Raw genomic sequence first — 26044 nt, forward strand, 5'->3', positions numbered from 1 at the left:
ACATGTTGGCTTCAGATTATTAAGAAAAAACTCTAGGTACTTCCCAATACATTAAATCATACAAAGATTTTTTTTGTTGTTCATATAGTTTTTGAGAATTATCTTAATCATTTTTATGGTCATAATTATTCTTTATTATCAGGCATTATGTTTTAAAATAGGTTTATTTATGCTAAGCTAAAATACTTTAAGTCTTATAAAACTCTAAGGCAAATAATTTATTCATGATATAACCTTACTTGTAGCCACTTTCTTCATTACAGATACACTGTAATCTCTGCCTCTAACAGTCTTCACACCCAACATGTAGTCCACACCTGGAATCAAATTCTTTACTTTGGCTTTGTTGCTATACACAATTATTTCAAATATCTTTTCCTTTCTAGATGTCATACAATAGGATATCTAGAGAAAGAGAGAAATTTATGCTTTTAATTGTTTAAAAAGAATTTACCGAGCACCAACTCTGTATCAGTCAAATTCACAGACATTAATACTGCAAGGAAGCGGTTGTGATTCTTCCTGTCTTCAAGGAGTAATTTGGGGTCAGTTGATATTGAATAACTTAGTGAAGTTCACATAGTTAATAAGCATAGTGGACTGACTCAGAAGTTTATGCACTAAAACACCAGTAGTCTCAAATTGTTCTTAAATTTCATTTATGTGTGTATATATATATGTATATATATACACTTACATGGATATGCATGTATGTGTATATATATATGTACATACAGGTATATATATATGAAATATTTAAAATATGTATCTGTACACATATGTGTGTATGTATGTATATATTCTGACTTATATGTGGATAGGTGTATAATAGATGTACTACATAATGAATTGGACTTTTCATGTTAGTCACCTGAAAACAAAAAAATATTGTATAAAATTGCTGTGTAAAATTCCACTCTTCCAGCTCCACGTAAGCAGAAGACTGGAGGAGGAGAAAGCAGGAATCACTGGAGTCCCACATTTCTGACCTAGTGAAGAATACCATGGCTTTTCCCTGGCTTCCCAGGGTATGGTAAATGGTGCTTCTGCCCACACCCCGCACTGCAGGTAAATGAGAGACTGACATGTATAACTATTGTAAATTGAAGTGCCTACTAGAAAGAGTGACACCTGTCACTTGGACTTCCTGCTCATGTTCTTGACTGATCAGAGAAAAAGGAAATTGGAAGGAAAGAACATTGCAAAAGAAGAGCTGTGCAGCAATCTGTATACCCACTTCTGCCCTGACAAAGATGCCAATCTCCCATGAATCAAGTACAAGCACAAGTAGTCAGTCTTAAACCATCTTACCGGTACCCCATCTAGGAAGGCTGGCCCCTGTGCAGAGACCCTGGCAGCACAAAGCAGTGGGATATAATGTCAGAGGAAAGGGTTGAGAGAAGGGGCAAAAAGTTGAGCCTGAGCTGGGTCCATCATATCAAGGAAATGGGCAATGGGGACAAGCCCCAGGGCCCCCAGAGAACTCACACATGTGCCTCAGGGAGAGCCAGTATTTGGAGGACCATTAAACAGATTGGAACACATTCAGTGTTAGAGGATTCAAACAAAAACAAAACAGCAAGAGAGAGAACAACAAAAATAGATACATGGAATAGAGAACACACTCCAATTTTTATTAAATGGATGCATAATAAATGTCATGCTCCATGCCAGCCCATCTTTCATTGTAACCTGAGCCAATCAATTATTCATTAAAGCTCTGAGAATTGGCATTGCCTTTAGAAATTTTCAGTGGAATAACCTGATAGTTCTAATACCGTAGAGATTTATTGATTCATTAAAAGCTATAACAATCTTTACTTTTCTTCACTCTATATTTCATGTTTGTAAATCAGAAAGATGTATCTAAATGAAACTAATGACATTAATTTTATAAATTATTTAAACTTTATTATGCTTTAAAAAACAATTGTTATGTGGTAGGAATCAGAGAAAAAAAATTTCCTAGGTAGACATGTTTATCACTGTCTTGTGGGAAGAGTGTTTTGTTACTGAGAAAGATAATCATGAGGTCTAGAAGCATATCATTGTTTATTGATTTATAAGGTGTCACTGAAAATTACCTTGCTTGTCTGGCATATGGAAAGGCAGGAGGAGTGAGGAGAATGCTGAGGACTTCCAGTACAAAAAAGGATGGTAGGAGAAAGTACCTTGTAATAGTAAAATATAACCTTAATGGAGTGCTAAATTTGAACATGCGAAGAGTTACATTAAGGCATTAATGAATGGTCAGAAAGAAAAGAAATAATCTGTAGTGATTTCATGCAAAAATATGTAAATTCTTAAAATCCAATTTGAAGGATAGAGGTGTATTTGTTTCCCAAAGTATGTGGACTACACATCTAATAGAAACCAATTGGAAAAAAAATGTAATTTTGGCTTTATTTCTACTTTTAAAGCATAGTTTGAAGACCTGGGATGATTAATTTTAAATGATTAGGAAAATGATCCCAATTATGCAATTACACTGTGCTAAGCAAACAGGATACTGTTGCTTGATTCATTAAAATTTAACAAATAATCTCATTGGTTGAAAAAGACTAGGATAACCATTAGTGATATAATATAGTTGAAAAAATAATATGAATCCTAAATATTAACATGATTTCTTAGAATAAGTTTTACTTAGTAGTAGATCCATAATTTACAGTCTCTGGGGAAAAAGGTGTTCATATAAATATAGGAAAAATTAACTCTAGGGTTATATGTTTTTTCTGACAACAAATAATTTTATGGCCTCAGTTAACCCCAAAGAAAGATCATTTTTTTGGCACTTGCCTTGAGAAATGAGAATTAGGACAGACAGACAAGGGTAAAAAAACGTGAACTTTTTACAATTAACATTAAACATGTTTAGAATTTTCACTAGAGAATACCTACACTGAATATAAAAATAAATCGAATCATTTCAGAAAGGATAGAACTTTTAATGAATGATTTATTAGGAGGCCCCATCATTGAATGACATTTAGAAATAACAAATAGAATGCTCACTCCTGACTTTGTGAACTTGCTAGCATAGAATAAGTTCTTTTCAATGAGTATGAAGCCTACTAAAGTGCATCTCAAGTTCTACCCTTTCCTGATACTATATTCAGTATCAATATCTTCCCTCCATATTTACCCCAATAAGATATGGGAAAACACTGTCATGTAAGGATTTACTTATTTATCAAGCATTTATTGAGCTTCTAATTCAGGGTAAGCATTAGTATAGGCACTAGGTACACTGTGATAAAGACAACAGAAAAGGCATCTGACTGTAGGGAAGTTACCTTCTAGTGGTAGCACCTAACAGCAAGCAACTCAATAAATAATGAGATAACTCAGCTACATCAGGATTGAATAGAAAGAGCAGTTTTATTTAGATTAGAGAATCAGAAAAGGAGATGAGAAAATAATATTTGAGATTAGAATTTAATAACAGGAAAACACAACCAAAACTGAAAGCAAGATATCCATGCAAAATGAATGTGAAGAGAAAAACCTTGTAATAAAGATGTTTTTGGCATGACAGAGGAACAGAAAGAGAGTCACATGTGGTTGTAGCACAGTAACTAAGCAGACAGGATACCTAGATGAAGGTCCAATTAGATGAGGTCTTGGAGACCATGGCAAGGAGTTTAGATTTTATTTGAAAGACAATGGAAATCTACTGGAAGATGTTAAACTAATGAAAGACACTATGTTTTTAATAGCTCTCTCTTTCTCTGGCTATTATATGGAAAGTGGATTTTAAGGAAACCAAGAATGGAAACAGAGACCAGCTGGGATGTGAGAAGCTACCATTTGTCACCTAGGCTGTTAGTTTTGGTAAGAAACGTTAGTGACAAGGACAAGAGAGGTACAGTGGGGATGGAGAGAAACAGACACACTGACTATCTGTTTTAGAGGTATAAGTGGCAGAACTAGCTGATGGATTGAGGGAGGAGAGGATAGGAAAAATTGGGCAGTGATTTAAGGACAATTTCATTCCTGAGTTGGGAGAGACTGGAAGGAGCAGGGGTGGGGGTCACAAGAGAAAAACAGAGCCTTGTAAATCATGGCAGGAGTCTTTAAACCCAAGAATTATATATATTTTACTTCTAGGAGAGAGCATTCTTGATTGTTGTGTTATAAGGTAGGGCGTAAAGAGATTCACATTAAAATTAAGCTTCCTTGGTTGTGAAATGTGAATAATGAAACTTAAAAAAAATGAAAGCTAGTAATTCAGTCCTTCACTCATCAAAATATTTATAGACTCCTGCTATATGTCAGACACTGGTCTCAGTAATGGTACCAAATGGTGATCAAAGCAGACAAAAGACCTGCTTTCATGTAATTTACATGTCAGAGCATTTGCTAAACACGTTATCTTATTAAATTACTCCAACAATTCTATAGAATAACAATAATCTTCATTGACGGATGAAGAAGTAGGGCCAAAGAGTATAAAAACTTGCCCAAGATCTAACAGTACAGGTGAAGTTGGGATTCAAAACAGAAATTCCAGGGCCTTGATTCTTCCATTTCACCATAATATCTACCACACCTTGTAAAATCACAAGAAAACTAAACATAGGTGTGTATATCAAAGCTGCATCTGCCCAGAAATAAACCCATGCTTACATGATCAATTATTCTACGACAAAAGAGGCAAGGATAAAATGGAGAAAAGATCGTATTTTCAATAAATGGTGCTTGATAAACCAGACAACTAAATGCAAAAACAAACAAACAAACAAAAAGAACTGGACCACTTTCTTACACCATAAATAAAAATAAACTCAAATGGATTAAAAACCTAAATATGAAACCTGAAACTATAAAACTCCTAGAAGAAAACATAGGTAGTAACTACTTTGACATCAGCCATAGAAACATCTTTCTAGATATGTCTCCTCAGGCAAGGGACACAAAAGCAAAAATAAACTACTGGTACTACACCAAAATATCTCAAAGTATTTTTTATTTCTCCTTTGATTTCTTCATTGACCCATTGATTGTTCAGTAGCATGTTGTTAGTCTCTACGTATTTGTGAATTTTCCAACTTTCCTCTTACAGTTGATTTATAGTTTCATATCATTGTGGTCAGAAAAGATGCTTGATGTGATTTCAATCTTCTTAAATTTATAGAGAATTGTTTTGTGGCCAACATGTGATCTGTCCTGGAGAATATTTCATGTGCACCTGAGATGAATATGTATTCTACTGTTTTGGGATGGAATATTCTGTATTTATCAATTAAGTCTGTCTGGTCCAATATGTCATTTAAGGCTGATTTTTCCTTCCTGATTTTCTGTCTGGATTTAAGTGTGGTATTAAAGTCCTCTACTATTATTGTACTGATATTTATTTCTTCCTTTAGGTCTACTAATATTTGCTTTATGTATTTAGATGCTCCTATGTTGGGTGCATAAACATTTACAAACTTTTATATACTTTTGTTGGATTGAGCCCTTTACCATCATGTAATTCTCTTCTTTGTCCTTTATGACAGCCTTTTTTTCTTTTTTTAAGATTTAGTTATTTGAAAGAGAGAGAAAGAGAAAGGAGGAGAAAGCACGTGAGTGGGAGAAGGGGCAAAGGGAGAGAATCTTCAAGAAGATTCACCACTAAGCATAAAGCCTGACACAGAACTTGATCCCATGACCCATGAGATCAAGAACTGAGCTGAAACCAAGAGTCAGATGCTTAACTGAGCCACCCAGGCACCCCATGACAGCCTTTGTTTTAAAGTCTATTTTTTCTGATGTTAATATAGCTACTGCACCTTTCTTTTGGTTTTCATTTTCATGGAACATCTTTCTCCTTCCTTTCACTTTCAGTGTGTGTCCTTACACCTGAAGTAAGTCTCTTATATGCAGCATATAGATGAGTCTTCTTTTTTTATCCATTCAGCCACTCGTTTTTGGTTTGAAGAATTTAATACACTCACAATAATTATTTCATTTTTTAATTTTTATTGATTGATTGATTGATTGATTGATGCAGTCTCTACATCCAACGTGGGGCTCGAACTCATGACCCTGAGATCAAGAGTCACATATTCCTCCAACTGAGCCAAACAGGCACCCCTCACAGTAATTATTGGTAGGTATGTACTTACTGGCATTTTGATTATCATTTTCTGGCTTTCTTCTCTGCTCCTTTCTTCTTCACTTGCTTTCTTCCCTTGTGGTTTGATGACTTTCTTTAGCATTACACTTAGATTCCTTTCTCGTTATCATTTGAGTATCTAGTATAGGTTTTTGCTTTGTGGTTACCATGAGCCTCACATATAACACTTTATGTATAGTCTATTTTAAGTCTATTTTAAGTTGATAGCAACTTAAGTTCAAGTACATTGTAAAACTCTACATTTTTACTCTTCTCTCCACATTTTATGTTTTTATTGTCACATTTCACATCTTTTTATTTTGTGTTTCCCTTAACAAATTATTGTAGTTATAGTTACTTTTACTACTTCTGATTTTAGCCTTCATGCTAGCTTTGTAAGTGATTAATCCACTACCTGTACTATATATTTATCTTTACCAATGAGATTTATACTTTCATATGTTTTCTTATTATGAATAAATGCTCTTTATTTTCAGTCAAAGAAGTCCCTTGAATATTTCTTGTAAGTCTGGTTTAGCAATGATGAACTCCTTTACTTTTGCTTGTCTGTAAAACTCTTTACCTTTCCTTCAATTCTGAATGATAATTTTGCTGGGTAGAGTTTTCTTGGTTGGAAGTTTTTTCTTTCAATACTTTGAATATATTGTGCCATTCTCTTCTGTCCTGCAAAATTCCTGCTAAAAGTCTCCAAAATCTTACAGGGGTTCCCCTGTACATAACAAGATAATATTTTTCTCTAGCTGCTTTTAAAATTCTCTCTTTAACTTTTGATATTTTAATTATGATGTGTCTGGGTATGGATCTCTTTGGGTTTACCTTATTTGAAATTTTCTGAACTTCCTGGATCTGGATGTCTGTTTCCCTACATAAGTTAAAACAGTTTTTAGCATTGTTTCTTCAAATAAATTTTCTGCCCCTTTCTCTCTCTCTTCTTCTGGGATCCCTATAATGTGAATGTTATTCTACTTGACGTTGTGCTGCAAGTCCCTTAAGCTACCTTCCCTTTTAAAAAATCTTTTTTTCTTTTTGTTGCTCTATTTGAGTGAGTCCACAACCCTGTCTTCTAGATCTTTGATCTTTTCTTCTGCTTCATCTAATCTGCTATTGAATCCTTTTAATTTCTTGTTTTGTTTTGTTTGTTGTTGTTTTGTTGGTTTTTGTTTTTTTGTTTTTTTGTTTTTTTTCTTTAGCTCAGCTACTGTATTCTTCAGCTCTGTGAGTTGGTTTGGTACTCTCTTCTATTTTCTATCTCCTTGAAGTTCTCACTGTGTTCATCCATTCTTCTTCTAAGTTTGGTGAGCATCTTATTGACAATTACTTTTAACTTTTATCAGATAAACTACTTATCTCCATTTTATTATGGTTTTTTTCCTGAGGTTTTTATCTTCTTCTTTCATTTAAAACAGATTCCTTTGTTCCTTCATCTTGCTGCTCTTCCTGTGTTTCTTTCCATGTATTAGGCAAAACAGCTACCTCTCCCACTCTTGAAGGAGAGGCCTCATGTAAGAGATAAACCTTATTGTTCAACCTTGCCCCAGCTCTTGGCTGTCTCTTAAAACTTTGTGATTGTCCAAAAAGCCTGATTTATTCTTGATAGGTCCCAGTTGAAGTGGTGTGCCAAGTCCTGCTAGTGTTCAAAGGGAGAGGTCTCAGTCATCACCTAGCTTCAGACTGATAGGAATGCAGACCCCCAGGAAGCAGATTTTAATGTATACAAATACATATATAGTCCTGTGGGATCACAATCATAAATCCTGCTGGCCTCTAGACCAGGTGGTCTGGAGGTGTTCCCTGGGCAAAAGTTGTAAAAATCAGGGCTCCAAATGAGTGTAAAAATTTCTGGGAGGTACCAGCAAGCTTAGTGAGGCTAAGGGAAAGCACAAAGATGGCTTCCCCCAGCAAATGTTCCCTGAGAATACTCTAAATGTGTGGCAAACCTGAGGTCTGCCCTCCAGGCTGAAGCTCCAGGACAAGTAAATAGGCTGTTTTCACGGCAAGACTTGGGGTGTGCTTTACCCTGTTATTTGTGAAGTGCCCTGGGAGTGGTGGCTTTCTAAAACTCTCTCTCTAATTGTTACTATCCCATGGAACCCAGGAACACAAGCCCCCTGGCCACCAGAACCAACATCAAGGAGCATTCCCTGTGTGGACTATGTGCCTATGCCTATGGCTTTACGTAGGCAGCAGGAGAATGCAGGGCTAGGGCATACCTACTGGTTTTACCAGGCCAGTGAGTGAATGTAAGGACTACACATGCCCACTAGTGCTAGCAAGGTAGAAGAAAAGCACAAAAATGGTTCTTGCTAAGACCTCTCTCACTGGACAACATTCCAAGAGACCATTGCCTTTCCAGCAGAAATTTTAAGATAAGCAAATGAATCTCCTTCACATATAGTCTAGATTGTTTTCAAACTGCTGCTTTCAGCTGGGCGCCAGGGAGAAAGAGTCTGTATGAGAGCCCTTAGAGCAGTATCTCAATATTTTACAGACCTTTGGCTCCCCTGTACATAAACCGCATTGGTTTTCAAAGCCACATGTTTTGGGGGTTCATCATTCTGGTACAGGTCTTAGGGGTTGTGGTGCCTGATGTGGGGTGTGAACCCTTTGCTTCTCAGGGAGAAGCTCCAGGTTTGTGATATCCCTCCCTATTGTGGGTTACTGTGGCAGGAATGTGGTTTTTGTCAAGACTGCGTCTCAGCCTCTCATACCCACCTCAATATGACCCTTTTACTGTTTGTTGGAAAGGAGCTGTTCATCTAGTCTTTAGGTCTTTCTCAGAAGGAACCGTTCCATCTATAGCTATGGATTCAGTGTGTCTGTGGGAGGAGATGAGTTCAGGATCTTCCTATGCTTCCATCTGGAACTGCCACCTCACTTGTGTCTTTTTACTTTTTTAATGTCTCTATTAGACAATTTGAAATTACACATACAGTTCTCATTTATGGTTTTCATTATATTTCTATTGGACACTGCTAGTCTGTAACATAATCCAGAGTACATAAAAACCAGTTGTAAGGCGTTAAGAAGGGAAATGGCAAACTTCCATTGATGTCCTATATCAACTATTTGATTTTTTCTAGGTTCACACTGAATTCACACTGAGGTCTTAAATGTGTGAGCCAATGTTTACTTTCATGCTTGGAATAGATTATACCTTCAGTTCCATTACAGTTATGAGATTCTTTTAAAGGATATAAATCTTTTTGCATTCCCAGTACTCATGAAAAGAAAGCCAGCAATCTAATAATTTCAGAGGATTACTCACTAGAACAAATATTTGGTGTTCAAATGAATTTCACAGTTTGTCCATACTAATAAATGTTCTTTATATTTTGAAGGCTCAGAATGCCAGGTAAAACAAAACAAGGATTTCTGTTTTGTAAAGAAACTTCTATTATGAAATTTATTACCAGAATATTCTGCATAAGTATATTACTATGAGCTTAATTCCTTTGAAAAAAGGCAGAATTGATTGAAGTTGATGTCCACTAATATCATGAGAAATATAAGATACTTGTTTTCTTATGTTATCTGTGACATAGACTCTAATGACCGTGAATGTCATGCAGACTTCATCATTTCACATTGGTAGAGAACTTTTAGATGGTTTGGTTTTCTGAGAACTTGTTAAGAGCCAACTAGAATTTATATTGCAGTAATGGAATTGGCGACTGAGACTGAAAATTTCATTTAAGATAGTTCATTTTAAAATTTGCCTTGGTTAATCAACCAGACCTTTAACACATAATGCCCTCTTTCCTTTTGGTTTTAGAGGATTTAGGCTTGATCTTACCTCCTCCAGGCTTTTTTGAGCCATATTAGTCACTATATTTCTCATATCTGCTGTTCTTCTAGAATGTAAGCACCATAAAGACAAGAATTTGTTGTTAAAGGGATAATTTTTTTTTTTAATGCTGAACGCTGGATTTGTTGAATGAATGAAATTGTTACTGTTCCAGGAATCTTTCAACTCAGCCTGAAGGCATGCACTACACATCTATCCTTTAAAAAAAATAGTAATAACTCCCTTTTACCTTATTTCTTCTAATCTTATGTAATTAATTAAAGTTCTATAATATAAAGAGTTTAACTCAATTTTTTATTTGACTATTGACAACTTTAGATCCTTACCCCTCTTTCCAGTCTACCACACACCTGGGCCTCCAAGATAAAAAAGCCTTAGATCCTTTTGCCTCTGAGAGCAGGAAATTGTCAAACCTCACAGCTTCTAGTTCCTTCAGGAAGCCCCTGTTCCAGTTCTATCCTCTAATCACAGTAAAAACCAAAAATCAACCCCTCCTCCTTTCTATTTGCTCCCCTCCTCATTGGACCCTTATATGAGCTAATCCCCTTCTGGGAATCCTCAATTTGTTGTGACTACTAATAACTGTTGTTGTGTCATCTGCCTTGGCATCCAAAGAAATTCCTGGTGGGCATTCATGTCTGCTTCTAACCAGACATCGAAACAAGTTATGTGGTAAACATCTGAAACTAATATAATGTTGTGTGTCAACTATAACCAAATAAAAATTTTTTAAAAAACAAGTATATTGTATAAAGGCTATGACAAAGACATAAACATAAAGTTGGGTGGATCATAGAAGAGAATAAATAATTATTTTAGAAGTAGCTGGGGAAGCCATCTCCCAAAATACGGTGACAGCAAAAAATAAGTCAATAAACACTTCAGAGAGAAACAACTTACAGGGATGAGTCTCAAAGAGGTATGCACTATTGAGGAGAGAAAGAGTAAGATGTTTAATGTATTTATAATATGAGCCTGAAATCTAAGATGAGTGCAGGGAAAAGAAAACGAGATGATATTTCAATGGCTTTAGAAGGATTGTCCTGGGGGTCACATTGATCCTTGGAGCACAGGAGAGCCAACAATGATGGTAAGAGCCTGAACAGAGGCAGAGAAAAAGGAAATGGAAAGGAAAGGAAAGATTTTCCCAATAATTCTAAGTTGGAATCATCAGGATTCAGTAAACAAGTACATATGGACATGAAAGAAAAAGGAGCCAAAGATTATGCAAAATTTCTAGTATGGGAGACTGATAACTGGTACTCAAGGGAGCTTTCACAGAGAGGATATATCTGAGCAACTCCTTAAAGAATTGTCAAAGAAAAATGGGAGAGAATGTATTCTGGCTAAAAGAACATGACTAAGGAATAGAATCAGGAAAGCACAAAATATGTGGATAATGGTAGGTAATACAGGTCTGCTGAAATATGTAATCTAGAGAAAATAGATTAGACAGGTTATTAGATCACACTAAGTAGTGTGCACATTAGATGGACAGTGGGGAACCACTAAAAGGCTCTATATTTTACACAAGCCCATTATCTTGTTTCTATTATTACCTTAATTGTTAAGAAATTCATATTCAAATATAAAACCCAGATGTACTACTCTGTTCATATCAAGTATCTAGTAATTTTATTTTCTGGTTCCTTTTAGATTGCACTGATTCTATAAATTATTAAATTTTGTATTATTTTTATTTATAGGAAACATCTTTTGCTGTATTTGCCTTAAATCTAATGATTGTTTTTATAATTCCTATCCCCCACAGACGTGTGGCCACCATTTTTTACATGATTAGGGACCTACAAGCACAGTTAACTAGAACTGTACTATGTATCTAATCCAATTTGGAATAATCGCAGTCCTTCCCAAGGGAGTTGAAGGAGACTCTGTCTCTCTGTGACTGGTAATGCAACATTTGTACTCCGAAGTTGTATACAGCATTCTTTCACTGACCACATGGATTGCTTAGCAAAGAAAATTGGTTATTAGAGAAAAAAAATAAGGCAGATGAGCAGAAGTAGACAGAAAAGAAAATAATTTCTGGACTCTCCACAGCCTTAAATATCTGATTGTAGGTCTTCCTAACACCCAGTTATACCCTTTCCCTTGGTCTCCACGAAGCACTCTTGTATTAATCATTATTTTATTTATTGCTTAAACTATTTCAGGTTGTTTTCTATTATCTCCTACTGCTACGAAAGTATGGAAAAGTTGTTTGTCCCCATAGAAAACAAAGCAATAGTGCTGTCTCTGGAAACTTACTCTGTAAACCATACAATGTAGGATGCAGGGGGATATATTCCTTCATGTGATGCCAGGTTATATTATTAATGACAAAAGACAACAAAAATGTACATGTTTGCTGCAAATAATAACAGATAAAATTGAAAAGTGGTTTCTCCATATATCTTACTCTCCTACTCTCTTGGCCAGGAGTCTCCACTCAACTAAATCTCTAGGATTAGGTTGAAAGGGAGCTTATGACACAACATCCAGCTTTAACAGCTCGAATCCGTGTTCTGGCCGGTGCTGTCACAGAAGCATTACCCTCCAGCACCATCGTCCCTTTACTCACGTCCTTGTACTATGTGTGCACACGTCTACCTCTGCTGAAAACCAAACTTCTAAAGTATCAGCTTTGATTCGTATTTGAACACTTCCCATGATAACCTTGTACTTTTAAAGTAGTAAATAGAAAACTTACTTTGGAGGAAAATCTCATGTTTCTAAAACCATCATGCAAAAGAAAGGATAAAAACAGAGTGAAATAAAGACCCCACTAAACATCAGGGTTGTAAAATAGCACTGTTCTTTACCTGAAACTTTTCAAAGCCTCCCTGTGGAAGTTTCCAAGACAAATATATTGTGTTTTCTTCCTGCCCCAAAATCATCAAATCTGATGGTGGGTCTGGATCTATGGGCAATGAAATAAGGGCAATGAAATAAGACACGGGAATGATATCTTTAAAAAACAATCTGTAAAGAACTCATCAAACTCAACACCCAAAAAACAAAAAATCCAGATAAGAAATGGGCAGAAGACATGAACAGACATTTCTCCAAAGAAGACATACAAATGGCCAACAGACACATGAACAAATGTTCAACATCACTCGGCATCAGGGAAATACAAATCAAAACCACAATTAGATACCACCTCACACTAGGATACGGAGGGTTTTCCAGTCCGATTTAGCACCATGTGATCTTGCGCAAGCTATTTACCGTAAATCTCAGTCTCCCTAACTCTGCAATGGAAGGGAAACAAAGAATTTTCTAGAAAGCCTCTTCCCACAGCAAAATTATATAAACTATGAATTTTAACATTTCTTTTTTATCATAGCAGAATTCAGTATGAAGTTATTATAACTGAGATTTTTAACTTATAATTTTATGCATTGCATAGAGATTGATCTACACCCCCCCCTTAAGTTCACAAACTCCTTTTCCTTTTAAATGTTATATCTGAAAAGGTTCTTGAATCTTATTCTTTAAATTGGTAACATGACTCTGTTTCTAATTTATATCAAAAACTGACATATTGCTTTGCTTTCTTTAAGGGAAATATAACGTTAATATTTTCTTGGAATAATTTCATCTCTAAAATTCAAATTTTGCACGAGATTTTTTTGTCCCTACTTACATACTAAGTTTATTAGAATTCAGCTCAGTGGTAGATTTAAAACTGAGTCACTGATTCACTGTCTTTTTTATTTTTCTGTGATGCATATTCCCTTCTAACTGGAATTAATTTATTATGCTTCCAAATTCCCATATTTTAACTCTATCTTACACATTTATTAATATTCCACCTACCTCCAAATGGAGTTGAGGTGGCTTGCAGAAAAGGGAGGTACAGAAAGATAAAAAATTATTAAGATACAGTAGACGATAAAAGTCAAGTAGTACAGTAGAAAAGATGGGGTGACAGGTTGCCAGCCTTGTCTTGGGAAACACAGCCGAAGCAACATCATGAAATATGAAAGTATTATTAAGCCCAGAGTAGAAATGAAGATCTGGAGGTTCAAATGGAATCTGGATTTATACAAAGTCACAGAAACAAGAATGGGTAGTGTCCTTCCTGTGACAGACATAGTGGCCTTTCTAGTGAAGCACAGTGGTTACAAGGGCAAAATCTAATGTCAAAGTAACCCAACTTCAAATCTTTATTATCTTGTATAAGCTACTAGAATTCTCCAAGCCTCAGTTTCCTCATTTATAAAAAATGTAAAAGTATGCATCTCATTGTGGCCAATAGAATGAAAGCTGTCATTCAGCATTAAGTGATATAAAGCATAGAAAATACTGAGCAAAGTCTTTGACACACAATAAGCACTCAGTTTGATGACAACAATGACAATGACGGTGATGGTGACAGTGATAATGACACAGCTCAGATCAAAGCAGCAAAGAAACTTGCACTGAAAAAAATTTTAAATAAAATTTATAAAAATGAAGCTGTTTCTCATCTATTTCTGATATTTCTTACGATGGCCTTTGTGAGAGGCAGCAGAGTTCATATCAGTATTGGAGTTAGGTAACTGGGTTAAAAATCTCACCTTCCATGACGAGTAATGAACACCACTGAGCCTTAACCTACATTTGAGGTAGCCTGGGTAGATTCAATATGGTGACTTAAGCACATAATACCATGCTGGTGAATCGTAAGTGCTCAAATGTTTTATTGTATTTTCCGGGAATTGATTTGACTGTCGTTCATCTTCCAGTGCTTTCTATTCCTCCACACTGCAAATTCTGAGATTAAACCTCCTTTCACACTGATAAGGCCCTGGCACATGAGCACAGGTGCATGTGGCTGGACCCTACAAGTGAAAGGGCTTTTTGGAAACTGCATATGTTCGGGGCAGGCATATGTGGAAGTGATGCTAATAAGGTCGGAAGAGGCAAATTGAACCCAAATAATGCAATTAAAAAGACAGTACCATTTATTTTTTCATACTCCAAGTTTTGTTTTGTGTTTCATAAAATGTTAAATACAGTCAAAATATTAGAAAAAATATGGAGTATTTCATGACAATAATAGCTTGAGGTTTAGAGTAGTTTGCACTTGCCCAAAGAACTTTGTGCTTGGATCTTAGTAACAAGATTTTGTACCTAGGCAGGAATAATTATTCTCATTTTCTAAGTGAAAACTTAATAGTTTTGCCCAAGGTCACATAACTAATAAGTGATAGAGGCAGGAATATAACTCAGGCATTCTCCAAGTAAATGCAGTGCTCCTTTTCTTTAAGCATGCATAAACCACTTCCATTTTCATTCATTTTTAATTAGATATTGGCCTAAACACAACCACTTCCATTATTTTTTACCCATGAAAAGTCAATTAAATATAAATAAACTTACAAGTGCTAACCATGAGGACAGTAGGATGGCTTCTCTTCAGTCCCTTGGTAGTTATAATGCTAATTAAAAAGTCGGTCCCTGAAGAAAGGCTATTAAATCTGAAGGTCCTACACATTAAAAAAAAAAATCACATATTAAAATATTTAGCTCAGAAACATTTGGAAGACTCCCGTTTTCTCACATTGTCTACAGAAAAAATTCTATATTTAAGTCTTGTGGTATTTTTACTGCCTATCACAGAAACAATCTGCTATGCTTAAGCACAGTTAATGAGAAATCATAACTTCTTACACAGAGTAATCCATTTAAGTCAAAAAAGTATGTATTATATATACAAGCATGAGATACCCTGAATTGATTTATTATTATTTATTTGCAGAAGGGATTTATTTGTTACTGTACATCTGACTCAGTTATTCTAATCACACTGTAGTCCAAAAAGTTGTCTTACAATTTTCTAATTTCTGCCTGTATTAAGCCACTAATATAGCTTTTCAAAAATAGATATAAAATGTTCATCTCGTGTTCCATGTAACTTGACACAATTTCTTTTCAATATTTTCATACCTTTTTGTGGAAGGCAGGATTTCCTCTTTCATTAAGTTTTTGCTGGATATTGAAATAATGTATCCATCCAGAAGACTTCTAGCTGAAGGCCAGCTAACAGTTATTGCATTGGAGTTTCTACTATGGTTCATAAATTCAACTGCACTTGGGGCTATATCATTAAAACATACACATAAAATAACATTTTCTACCGCACAAAGCACCTGCTCTAAAACAGACTTGAAACACTCCCAAGATTTGTTTTACTTTCAGCAAACTCGGACGGTAAGCAAGACATTCCTTTTATTCTTCCTAGTACATATGAAAAGTTAAAAGTCAAAAAAGAGAAAAAAACCCAGCAAGAATCATTTTAAACTTTAAAATGGAGCCAATATGCATTATTGTGGTACTGTAACCAATAGTTCCCTTGCCTGAAAAATGTCAGGAGAGATTATTTCTTGGCCTTGTGCAAGCACTGAAGAGGAGCAGAATATGCCCCCCCCCCAAATCTTCCTCTTTGCCATAAGGATTATTTTGAGCTGTTTATTTTTAAGAAACAGCAGACACAGGAGAAACTCTGAAAACTGAGTAAAAATTACCCTTTGAAAGAGACATTTACATTTATAAGGGAAATCTCCACTCATAAGAGTGTCTCCCTCTATTAGGGAGAGAAGCTTGACTAAATCTTTAGAAACTCTTTTTTTTTAATTATTATTTTTAAAAAATTTTTCATTATGTTATGTTAGTCACCATACAGTACATCATTAGTTTTTGATGTAGTGTTCCAGGATTCATTGTTTGCGTATAACAGCCAAAGCTCCATGAAATACGTGCCCTCCTTAATACCCATCACCGGCCTAGCCCAATCCCCCACCCCCCTCCCCTTGAAGCCCTCAGTTTGTTTCCCAGAGTCTATAGTCTTTCGTGATTCATTCCCCCTTCTGTTTACCCCCCCTTCATTCTTCCCATCCTTCTCCTACCAATCTCCCTGCTATTTCTTATGTTCCATAAATGAGTGAAACCATATGATAATTGTCTTTCTCTGCTTGACTTATTTCACTTAGCATAATCTCCTCCAGTCCCGTCCATGTTGCTGCAAATGTTGGGTAATCATTGGAGAAGACAGACCTAAATCTGCATAACACCTTACATTTGTTTACTGTGCTTTTTCCGGTAGCCTCCCATAACTGGCTCCCTTACCCCCCTCAACATTTTCTTTTGTCTTTATCTGGAGATGGTATTTAAGGTGGGAGTTTAGGCCATTTCAGGGAATTACTCAGATCCCCTGGGTCTCTCCCATGTATGCAAGAAGTATACATGTTATTAAATTTCTGATTTTTCTCTCCTGTTGATCTGTCTTAAAGGAGGGGTCTCAGTCGAGGACCTAAAAGGGCAGAGAGAAAATTATTTTTCCTTCCAACACGACGAATGTCAGAAATATTCAATGATTCGTAAGACTCATTCTAATTAAATACCAAATAGTGACAAGGTTAATCAGCAGGAAAGTTCATTGCAATCTCAATATGAAATGCTTCCCTTCTTTCCTAAGGAATAAAAGTCAAATGAAATAGTGTATAATATGTATTTTGTTTCATCTCTAAAATCCTTCCATGTATAAGAAAGGAACAAAACTGCCAAGATATTCTCTCCCAATTCCATTCTGTGTTATTATAGTAAAGGGATACCAGACATGACCAGTTTCTAAACACGTAAATCAATGTTCTCATAGTATCAGTGTCAAGAATCACTAAAACAGCTATTTTTAGTAGAATAGTTAAAAATTTTACTTCATCTAGATATGAAAATGTATACCTTTTGCATACATCCTTCCCAATCATCTCTCAGTTTATACGACTAGCATGGAATCATCACCATCTGCCATGGGGAGTAAGTTGCTAACACTGGGGAAATGTCACTTCATTGTCTGCTTAACTGAACAATGAGGAAATTAAATCACAAATGGAAAATCTGGCCAGACCCCAGGCAATTACCCACTCTACTGACTGGCAATACATGTACAAAAGAGGTTATTCTAACCCATGCAGCAGGAAACAGAAAAAGAGAGAAGAGATGACACTGCCTGCCCATAAAGAAAATCTGGGAAGAATGAACTATTTACCAAATCTTCCCTAAAGAATGAAATAAATATCTGAACACTGAATAATACCTAAAGTGCTTACACAGGCTGTACCTGTCTGTATTTCCTTGATACTAGTAGTGCTGTCTTTAAAACCTTCTTTTTCAGTGCGAATTGAAAAAGTGTACATTGTGGCGGGTTCCAGGTTAGAGAACGTTGCTGCTTCTTGAACTACCTTCTGGACCTATCAATCCAAAAGAATAAATTAGCAAGTGTTTATTTTAAAAATGTTCCATAATTCAACACAACCAAATGAGCATGGGGGTTATTCAGTTTCACTACCATCTAATGTAAGAATGCAGTAATACTGGATTCAGCATGAAAGATTCAAGTTTAATGCCTCCAAGAGACGCTTGTAACGTACCATGAAAGCAGCAGTACAGTTCATGCATGTGATTTCATAATGCTGAAAATTCCCATCAGCTCGATTCCAGAGAATTTCTATGGAAGACTCTGTCACTTTGCCCTCATGGATATGTGATGGTGCTTCCAGACCTACCCAAAACACACAACACATTTAAATTCTTTTTGTATGTTTTCTAACTGGGTTTTTCTTTTAATTTATCCCTTTAGAGGGGAAAAAAACAAACAAACCACAATGTGGGTAAAGAACAGTCAAGTTTATTAATCAACCATCTCTATATCCTAATTTAAAATAGTTGTTTATACATCCATGACAGTTTATCAAATATAATGATCAGTTGCAATGCTCAGAATCATTGCAAACACCATAACAAGCAGCTAATTTTGGTTTTGCAGCAAAAACTACATAGCAGCAAATTCACAGTACAAACTGTGTAATATTCAAAAGAAAAAAAGAGTTTAAAGCTTTCTGCAACTATTACCATAGCTAAAAAGACAACAGAGAGAAAAATATGAAGTCCAGACAAGGGAATATTTTGTATCAAATATTGGCTAAAGCTAAAACCAAATGTTATCTGATGAGTTTTAATGGTTATATTTTCCATTTTAAAGATCCCATTCATTCAGCATAAAGAAATTTTCAGAAAAACTAAAAAAATTGCAGCTTTAGATTCTCATCTTATATACTGATATATTTTGCCACTTACATCACAAAATTGGTATATTTAGATGATCAAATACTAATTATTATTAAAGACAAGAACTGTCAAATATAATGCTGCCCATAACGACTCATAATATAAGGAAGAGACAGAGAATATAGATATGATATAAAAAGTATGTAAAAATTACAAACAAAAAGTATAGACATATACTGAGCTGATTATAATTATGCTAAAGTACTATTACAGTAATGTGATTGGTGATATCAGTTGGGAGTATTTTATGAAAATTTGAGTTTAAACAGTAATGGAAAGATTACAATTCGAAAGGAAGAAGACACATAGTAGTATAATAATGTGTAGATTTAAAGACCGAAAGAGCAAAACATGAAGAACCTGGATATGTTAGAGTCAAAATTATAACATTTTTAGGACTACATATGATTTTTCATGGCATTTATTATTCTGTGCCATTCATTTCTATATCTACTGGGTCAGTATCTTAGATAAATTTCATGTGTCTCAAATGTTCAAAATGAGTATTTGTAGAATTTGTGAGTAGCTTTAGGAAAGATAAATCCAAATTGATATGAAATTCAAAATGTTAAGTACTGGTATGAACAAATATAATACATACTAATTTTAAATATTCAAAGAACTAGGGAAAATATATACTAGTTCTTTCCAGACAAAGGGCAGCTTAAAGAGAGCAAACACATGCTAAGATTATGTGCTTTGAGAGACACTATTAAATGCCTCTAGACTCAAAAAATATAACCTATTTCTCATAATCTGCCTAAAATTATTCACATCCCTCACTCTTGAAATAAGTCATTGTAAGTTCTGATTAATATGCACATACATTTTTTGTTAATGGATAGATTAAAAAATTCATGACATCAATTTTACATAAAGTTAGCTCTTTGTCTATACTTGAGCAATGAAAGATCGGTCTCAGTAGTAAGGCATTTGCAATTATTTTAAAAGATTTTTGAAAATAACTGCATTGAAGTGAATGTAGCCTACTAATATGAAATGGTACACAAAATCAAAATCAACAAAAAACTTATGTAAGTCCCAAAATACTTACATGTTTTTACTGCAGGCACATAATACATATTACTTAATTTAGTCCCACTGATGATGGAAACAAAAAAATTATATTCTGTGCCTGGGATTAAATTGCCAACAGTTATTTTATCATCCTGTTTCAAGGGCTTGGTAACATTTGGCCCTCCTTCAATTATAATATGTATGCCATCAAACACTCCAGTATCAGGCACTTGAACAAATAAGATTACAGAGGTACTATGACTTTCATATGGGATGACAATTTGGACTGGTTTGGGCTCTGAAAAATAAAAAAAGAGATTTATAATTAGTGGGGTTTTTTAAATTTCAAATAATCTCTATTTTGTCTGGCATGTTCTAGAAAATGCAAAAATACTAAAAGACTGCAAATTTATGTTTACTATGCCATAATTAGAAAAATAAGGTGGACATTCTGAGAGACTGTACGTACATATATAGTAGAAGTACCTGATTAACTTTCATCTTCTGATTCTCAGTAAGTCTCCAAAACCTAAGAATCTAAGATTCGCTGATTTTTTTACCTTTTTATCTATTTATTAAGCTAATGCTTTTGAAAACCTATATACTAGGAGGAGTGCTTAAATAAAGTAAATAAGGCCAGATTCCTGTGTTCAGAGTTCCCAGTCTCAAGAAAGAGATACACAAATCACTTACTAGGATCCCAAATGGATAGAGCTGGGATGGTAAGATGAACAAAAAGCTGTTGAGAACAGAGGAAGAAAACAACTCTAGCTGAGATTATTGGAGAAGGCTTCCAGAGTCTACGATGTTTTATCTGAATCTTAAAAGGTAGTATAAGTTTATCAGAAAGAGCGTGTGGTGGGGAGAGGTAATAAGGAGGGAATTCCAGACAAAGAGAAAACCATGAATGAGGCATGGAAACCAAAAAGGACATCATCATCATCATGTATTCAGGGATAGCAGGTTCTTTTAGCTGTTTCCTAGCAGGGCAAGTTACTAATCACTAATCTTTGGCAACTAGTTACTAATCTTTGGCAAATTACTAAATCCCTCTGCGCCTTGGTTTCCTCATCCTTAAAATGCCGAGACTAGTATCTACTTTGCAAGGTCATTGTGATGAGTCAATGAGAGACTATTTACACACAAAGCACTTAGCTCCAGGCACACGGCAGGCGCTCAGGGTGGTTAAAGCCTGGGGTATGCGTGAGGAACAGGGATCAGGCAGGGAAGGCCACCTCTGAGGCTGGATGCTGTCTGCGAGAGGCTTTGCGTGCCCTGCTATAGAGGTCAGACTTTATCCTGGAGGCACAGGGATTTTGAACAGACATTTCATTTCATTTTTAGGAGCACAGTCCTGGCAACAGTTTAGAGGAAGGATTCGCTTACATTTCACACTCTCGCTGACCTCTACGTAAGAGCTTTCTTGTACTGTAATCCTCTACTCTACCATTTAGAGCAGATTTGACATTTTAGATGATTTCGATTCACGTTATTTTTTCCTCAGGTCAACTGAATTTCAACTCTATTTGCGGATTATTGAAATACTATCAGTACATCCTTAGATCTGCCTTTCGAGGAAAGTCTTTCTTCCAGAGAATAATTGGACAGCCTTTGCTTTTCAGTTGTCTTTGTGACATCTGGTTTGATGCAATGGAACTTGCTCTAAGTCAATGATACTGTATTTGATACTGTGATTCTGTCAGTTTACTCAGAGCCAGTACTGTGTAAAAGGATTTAAACACATACCTATAATTAGCATTCAACATAAAATCTGTGCAGTATCTCCATCAATTCATTCATTTGTAACATAGAACTTTCTTGCCTTTTTCAGTCTGGGTAGTTATGAGGAAATGTTCAATATACTAACCATAACAAATACCATATGGTATACTACTCGGTTTCAAAGCACTTTTACCATGGTTTTTTTTTCCCAGTTATATTAACTTTCCTTTTTCTGTCATCATTATTTTTTTGTGTGTGTGTGTGAGTTTCCTCTTTAAATCCTTTCAGCTCTCTTCAGTTACAAAGCTCTTACACTAAGTATGGTTTTTCCAAGGTCAGTATGACATCCCACAAGTATCCAAACCATTTGAATGTGTGGGCAATGATGTGGAAGTTTCTGAATCTGCCTTGAGCAGAAATTAAATATCTGGAGATTGGAAATAAGTGGCCAGTGTAGTCATGGAAACATTTCACTTCCGTGTTCCTAGGTGCTGAAGATATTTTCTAAGGAGAGACAATGCTTTAAATAGGCATTATTTAGTTTCTAAAAGCGTATAGAGTCTGTGACATATTCTACAGTGCGTAAATATGGGGTATTTTATCAGTTCCACTTGTTCGGGGAAATGGGACCAATGGCATCAATAAATGACATATTAAGGCAGATGGACACCAAGACTGGAAAGGTGTAGAACAGGACAAAGTTTTTTCTTCTCTTCAAAACTATATCCTGAACCTCTGGAAACTCAAGTGAGAGAAAGTATCACCTAAAAATAAATACATACATACATCATACATACATAAATAAATGAAAGGCATTGCCATATTCTGGAGACTTCTAGGTGTCTCCACTTTCATGACTATGACCTTTATCCTTACCCATTTTCCTGAAAAAAATTTTTCAAAAGAAGTGGTGGCATTGGGGGCTGTATGAGGTTTTTTCAATATAAGATAAATGGAACAAGGCTAAATTCAAAGGCTTTTATTATAGGCAAGGGAGAATAAGACTTCAGAGATTTCCAGTCTATATTAAAATTTATTCTTCTATACTAAGAGGGAAAAAAGGAGACTCAAATACTAGCTCTCCTTCCCTCAAGAAAAGGAGTACAGATAATTCCTCCAACAATGAGAGACTACATAGACAAATGGCTTTACTGTGGTTGAAACTCTAGGGATGCTCTTCACTCCTCAAAGCCACCAGTCCAGTACTATTGAGAAATAAAAGTCATCACAATAAACATTCTCATCGTGCTTGCTTGGCGTCTGAGCCCTTAAGTTTTATTAATTTCATACACTAGATAACATTAGTATCATTCCCATTTTAGAGAGAGGGAAACTGAGAGCCATTAAAGGTTGAGGGACTTCCCAGTGGATATATGCTAATAATCGTGGAGTTGGAATTCCAACCGAGGCAATCCAGTTTCAAGGTCTGTGCTCCTAAGTACTCACTGCCTTCTCCCAAAGGTCACATGCTACAGCTCAGGTGCACCTCAATAACATCTGGACATCAAGTTCTGCTAGGTATTTTCAGGATACTTTAGAGAGATGGACAAATATGTTTCAAAAGGAAAAGGGAAGTCAATGAACACATGTTTTATTTTCTTCTACGTGTCTACAAAAGGTCATTAAAAAGGTAAATGTCCCTCTATGATTAACTGTCTCAAAGTATATGGAAGAGAGAGAAATGGGACATGGTAAATAACACTTATCAATAAACGTTTGTTGAATGAATGCATACAGAGAATTAATTTCTATCTATGCACCTTGGGATAGGTTAATATTTATCATCCGAGACAAATAAAAATGATGAATGGTAAATAATCTGATGATGTCAGTAGTGCTTACCAAGGTTAAGAACTGAATAGAAAAACCAATAGAATTGTAATAAATGGTGATATGCTTGAAGGAACTAAAGATAATTCACCAGAAAGGAAGAAACTATAGAAAACCAGGAACACCAAATGACTATTTCCAAACAACTGATGTCCTTTCATGTGAATCAGGGAGTAGATTTGCTCTGTCTGTGATGCTTCTGGAAAACATGCATGGTCTTATAATAGAGGAGAATTAGAGGGGTGCATTACAAAATAATGAGGGGCTCTATGCTAGGAATTGCGTATCAGGTGAGGCATTGGCAAGAAGATCTCTGTCTTAACTTCAAACCCCCAAATTCTATCATTTTCCCTAGGATTTAGATATGTTAGTCATGTTTCAGCTTCCATGCTGGAAAGCAGTTTTACAAATAAGTGTTTGAGTTAAACAGTCAAGAACTGTGCTTACACCTGGAGATACAAGGCTGAATAAGATTTCAAAGAAGCTCACTTTCTAGAAAGGGAGATAAAATGTTTATACTTTAGATGGCAAAGAGGTTGAAATCTGCTGAGTTCCCTGGACTCAAAGAAAAAAATAGGATTTTAGAGCTGGAAGTCAATTGAAAAATGAATTCATTCAATGATCTAAATTTTTAGAGAGAAAACTTAGGCACCAAGACACTGTGGGGACACTCTAACCTCTTACTGCTAATAATTGCTTACAGTTCATTTCCCATCTATGAATTTTAATTTCAGTACCTCCATTCTGCCAATAAAAATATTTGGGTTGTTTGATGAGCATGAAATAATTCTTTTCAGGAATATCTTTTTTTCAGGTGTTTTCTTTTTTTCCCACCTTTTTCCTATGATAATTATCTTAAGGCACATTTTCTCAGAAATTTAAGTATGAAAGTGCTATACACAAATTTATTTTAGTCTTTTTTTAAAATTATGTTCAGTTAGCCAGCACACAGCACATCATTAGTTTTCGATGTAGTTTTCAACGATTCATTAGTTTTAGTCTTTCGAGGACAAAATGGGAAGATTTGATGGTGGCTGAGTGTGGAAACTACCGGTACATAATTTTTTGGACAAAGTCATTTTTTCCATCAGGCTGCCCTACTGTTAGCCAAAAAGGCCCGTGAGGTCCAATGTTCTTTACTTCCTCAGAGTTACCTCTTTCTACCCAAATCAGATAGAAGTCAAAACCACCTTCCTTTATTCTTCACATGTACTCCATCACCAAAACTCAGACTTCCTACTTCCATACCATAAAATATATCTACTACTTTCTATCTGCATATTTCCCATCCTTGTCCACCATAATCTTTTGCCTAAATTCCACGACACTCCTACCCAATTGTTCTACTTCCATCCCTGGCCCTTTACAAATCATCCTTTGCACATAGTCAGAGGGAAATTTTTGTAACACAGATCACACCATCACTCTCCTGCATAAAACCCTCGATGGCTTCCCATTGCCCTCAAAACAAACGTAAAGCACAGCCTACAAGCTCTATGTGACCTAACCCCTGAATACTTCTCCAATATCATTTCGTATTCCTCTTCTCCCTCTTCATTAGACACCACATGTTCCAGCCTTTTTGGTCTCAGATACACCAAAGTTTTCCCTGTTTTATAGCCTTTGTGCCTTTATGCTAGCTGTTCATGCCTGAAGTACCCTTCCTCCACCTGATTGCACTGTGGTTCCTTCTCATCCATTAGGCCTCCATTCAAATGCAACTCCCATTACAGTCTATCTCCACTAGAACCCCACCCCTCTTCAGTTACTCTATCACATCATGTTGCTTTTTTTCCCTGCTAATGTTTAGCGCAATTCATAAATATCCATAAATATTATTTATTTACTTTTCATTTCTTTTCTTTCTCCCTCCTTAATAGATTTTCTTTTTTCTTTTTTTTTTTGCATTTTCTTATTTGAGTTTCTTTTTTAGATTTTCAGTGATTACCTATTGAATGAATTAACTTATTTAAGAAAGAACATGTAGGTTTGTTGTTGGTTTGGTCCTAAACCTTTTAAATACTGTCAATATTTTCTTTCAGTGTGCTACAACAGTGTGCTTTTGTTGGTATAGTAATAATTGCAAACATTCATATAGCTATGTGTCAGGCACTGTTCTAAGTCTCCACCTTTATTAAATCAGCTATTTTCAGGAAAATCCATAAGATATATACCATTATTTTCTCCCATTTTACAAATGGGTAAATTGAGGCATAAATAGTTTGAGTACATTGCCCAGGGCCACTCGACTAGTTGGGCCCAGATTCAAACCTAAGTAGTGTGGCTTTAGGGTCAAGTTTCTAATCAAAAACAATGCTGCCTTTATTCATGCATTAAGCATTCTCAGAAGAAGGGGAACGCAAACCGCTCCAAGTCCTGGGCTACCATTAGATAAGCACACCAACAATCTACTTAAGAAGGTAAAACCTGTTGGG

The 26044-nt window shown here is 35.5% G+C and overlaps 1 protein-coding gene across 7 annotated transcripts in view; it reads right to left on the reverse strand.

The window, feature by feature from the left end:
- Nucleotides 1–26044, reverse strand: part of PTPRQ (protein tyrosine phosphatase receptor type Q) — a 258211-nt gene that overhangs the window by 214515 nt on the left and 17652 nt on the right. For all 7 annotated transcript variants that reach the window (XM_087868896.1, XM_045779834.2, XM_087868894.1 and 4 more), the window contains 7 exons: nt 20095–20355; nt 18344–18474; nt 18034–18163; nt 15864–16014; nt 15297–15403; nt 12749–12846; nt 240–405 (listed from right to left, as the gene is read on the reverse strand). In XM_087868896.1, coding sequence (XP_087725022.1) covers nt 240–405; nt 12749–12846; nt 15297–15403; nt 15864–16014; nt 18034–18163; nt 18344–18474; nt 20095–20355 — 1044 coding nt within the window. The remainder of the gene's footprint in view (nt 1–239; nt 406–12748; nt 12847–15296; nt 15404–15863; nt 16015–18033; nt 18164–18343; nt 18475–20094; nt 20356–26044) is intronic.

The sequence above is a fragment of the Ursus americanus genome, chromosome 17 (genome assembly GCF_024610735.1).
Source record: "Ursus americanus isolate L20-20 chromosome 17, mUrsAme1.1.p, whole genome shotgun sequence".
Classification (NCBI taxonomy): Eukaryota; Metazoa; Chordata; class Mammalia; order Carnivora; family Ursidae; genus Ursus; species Ursus americanus.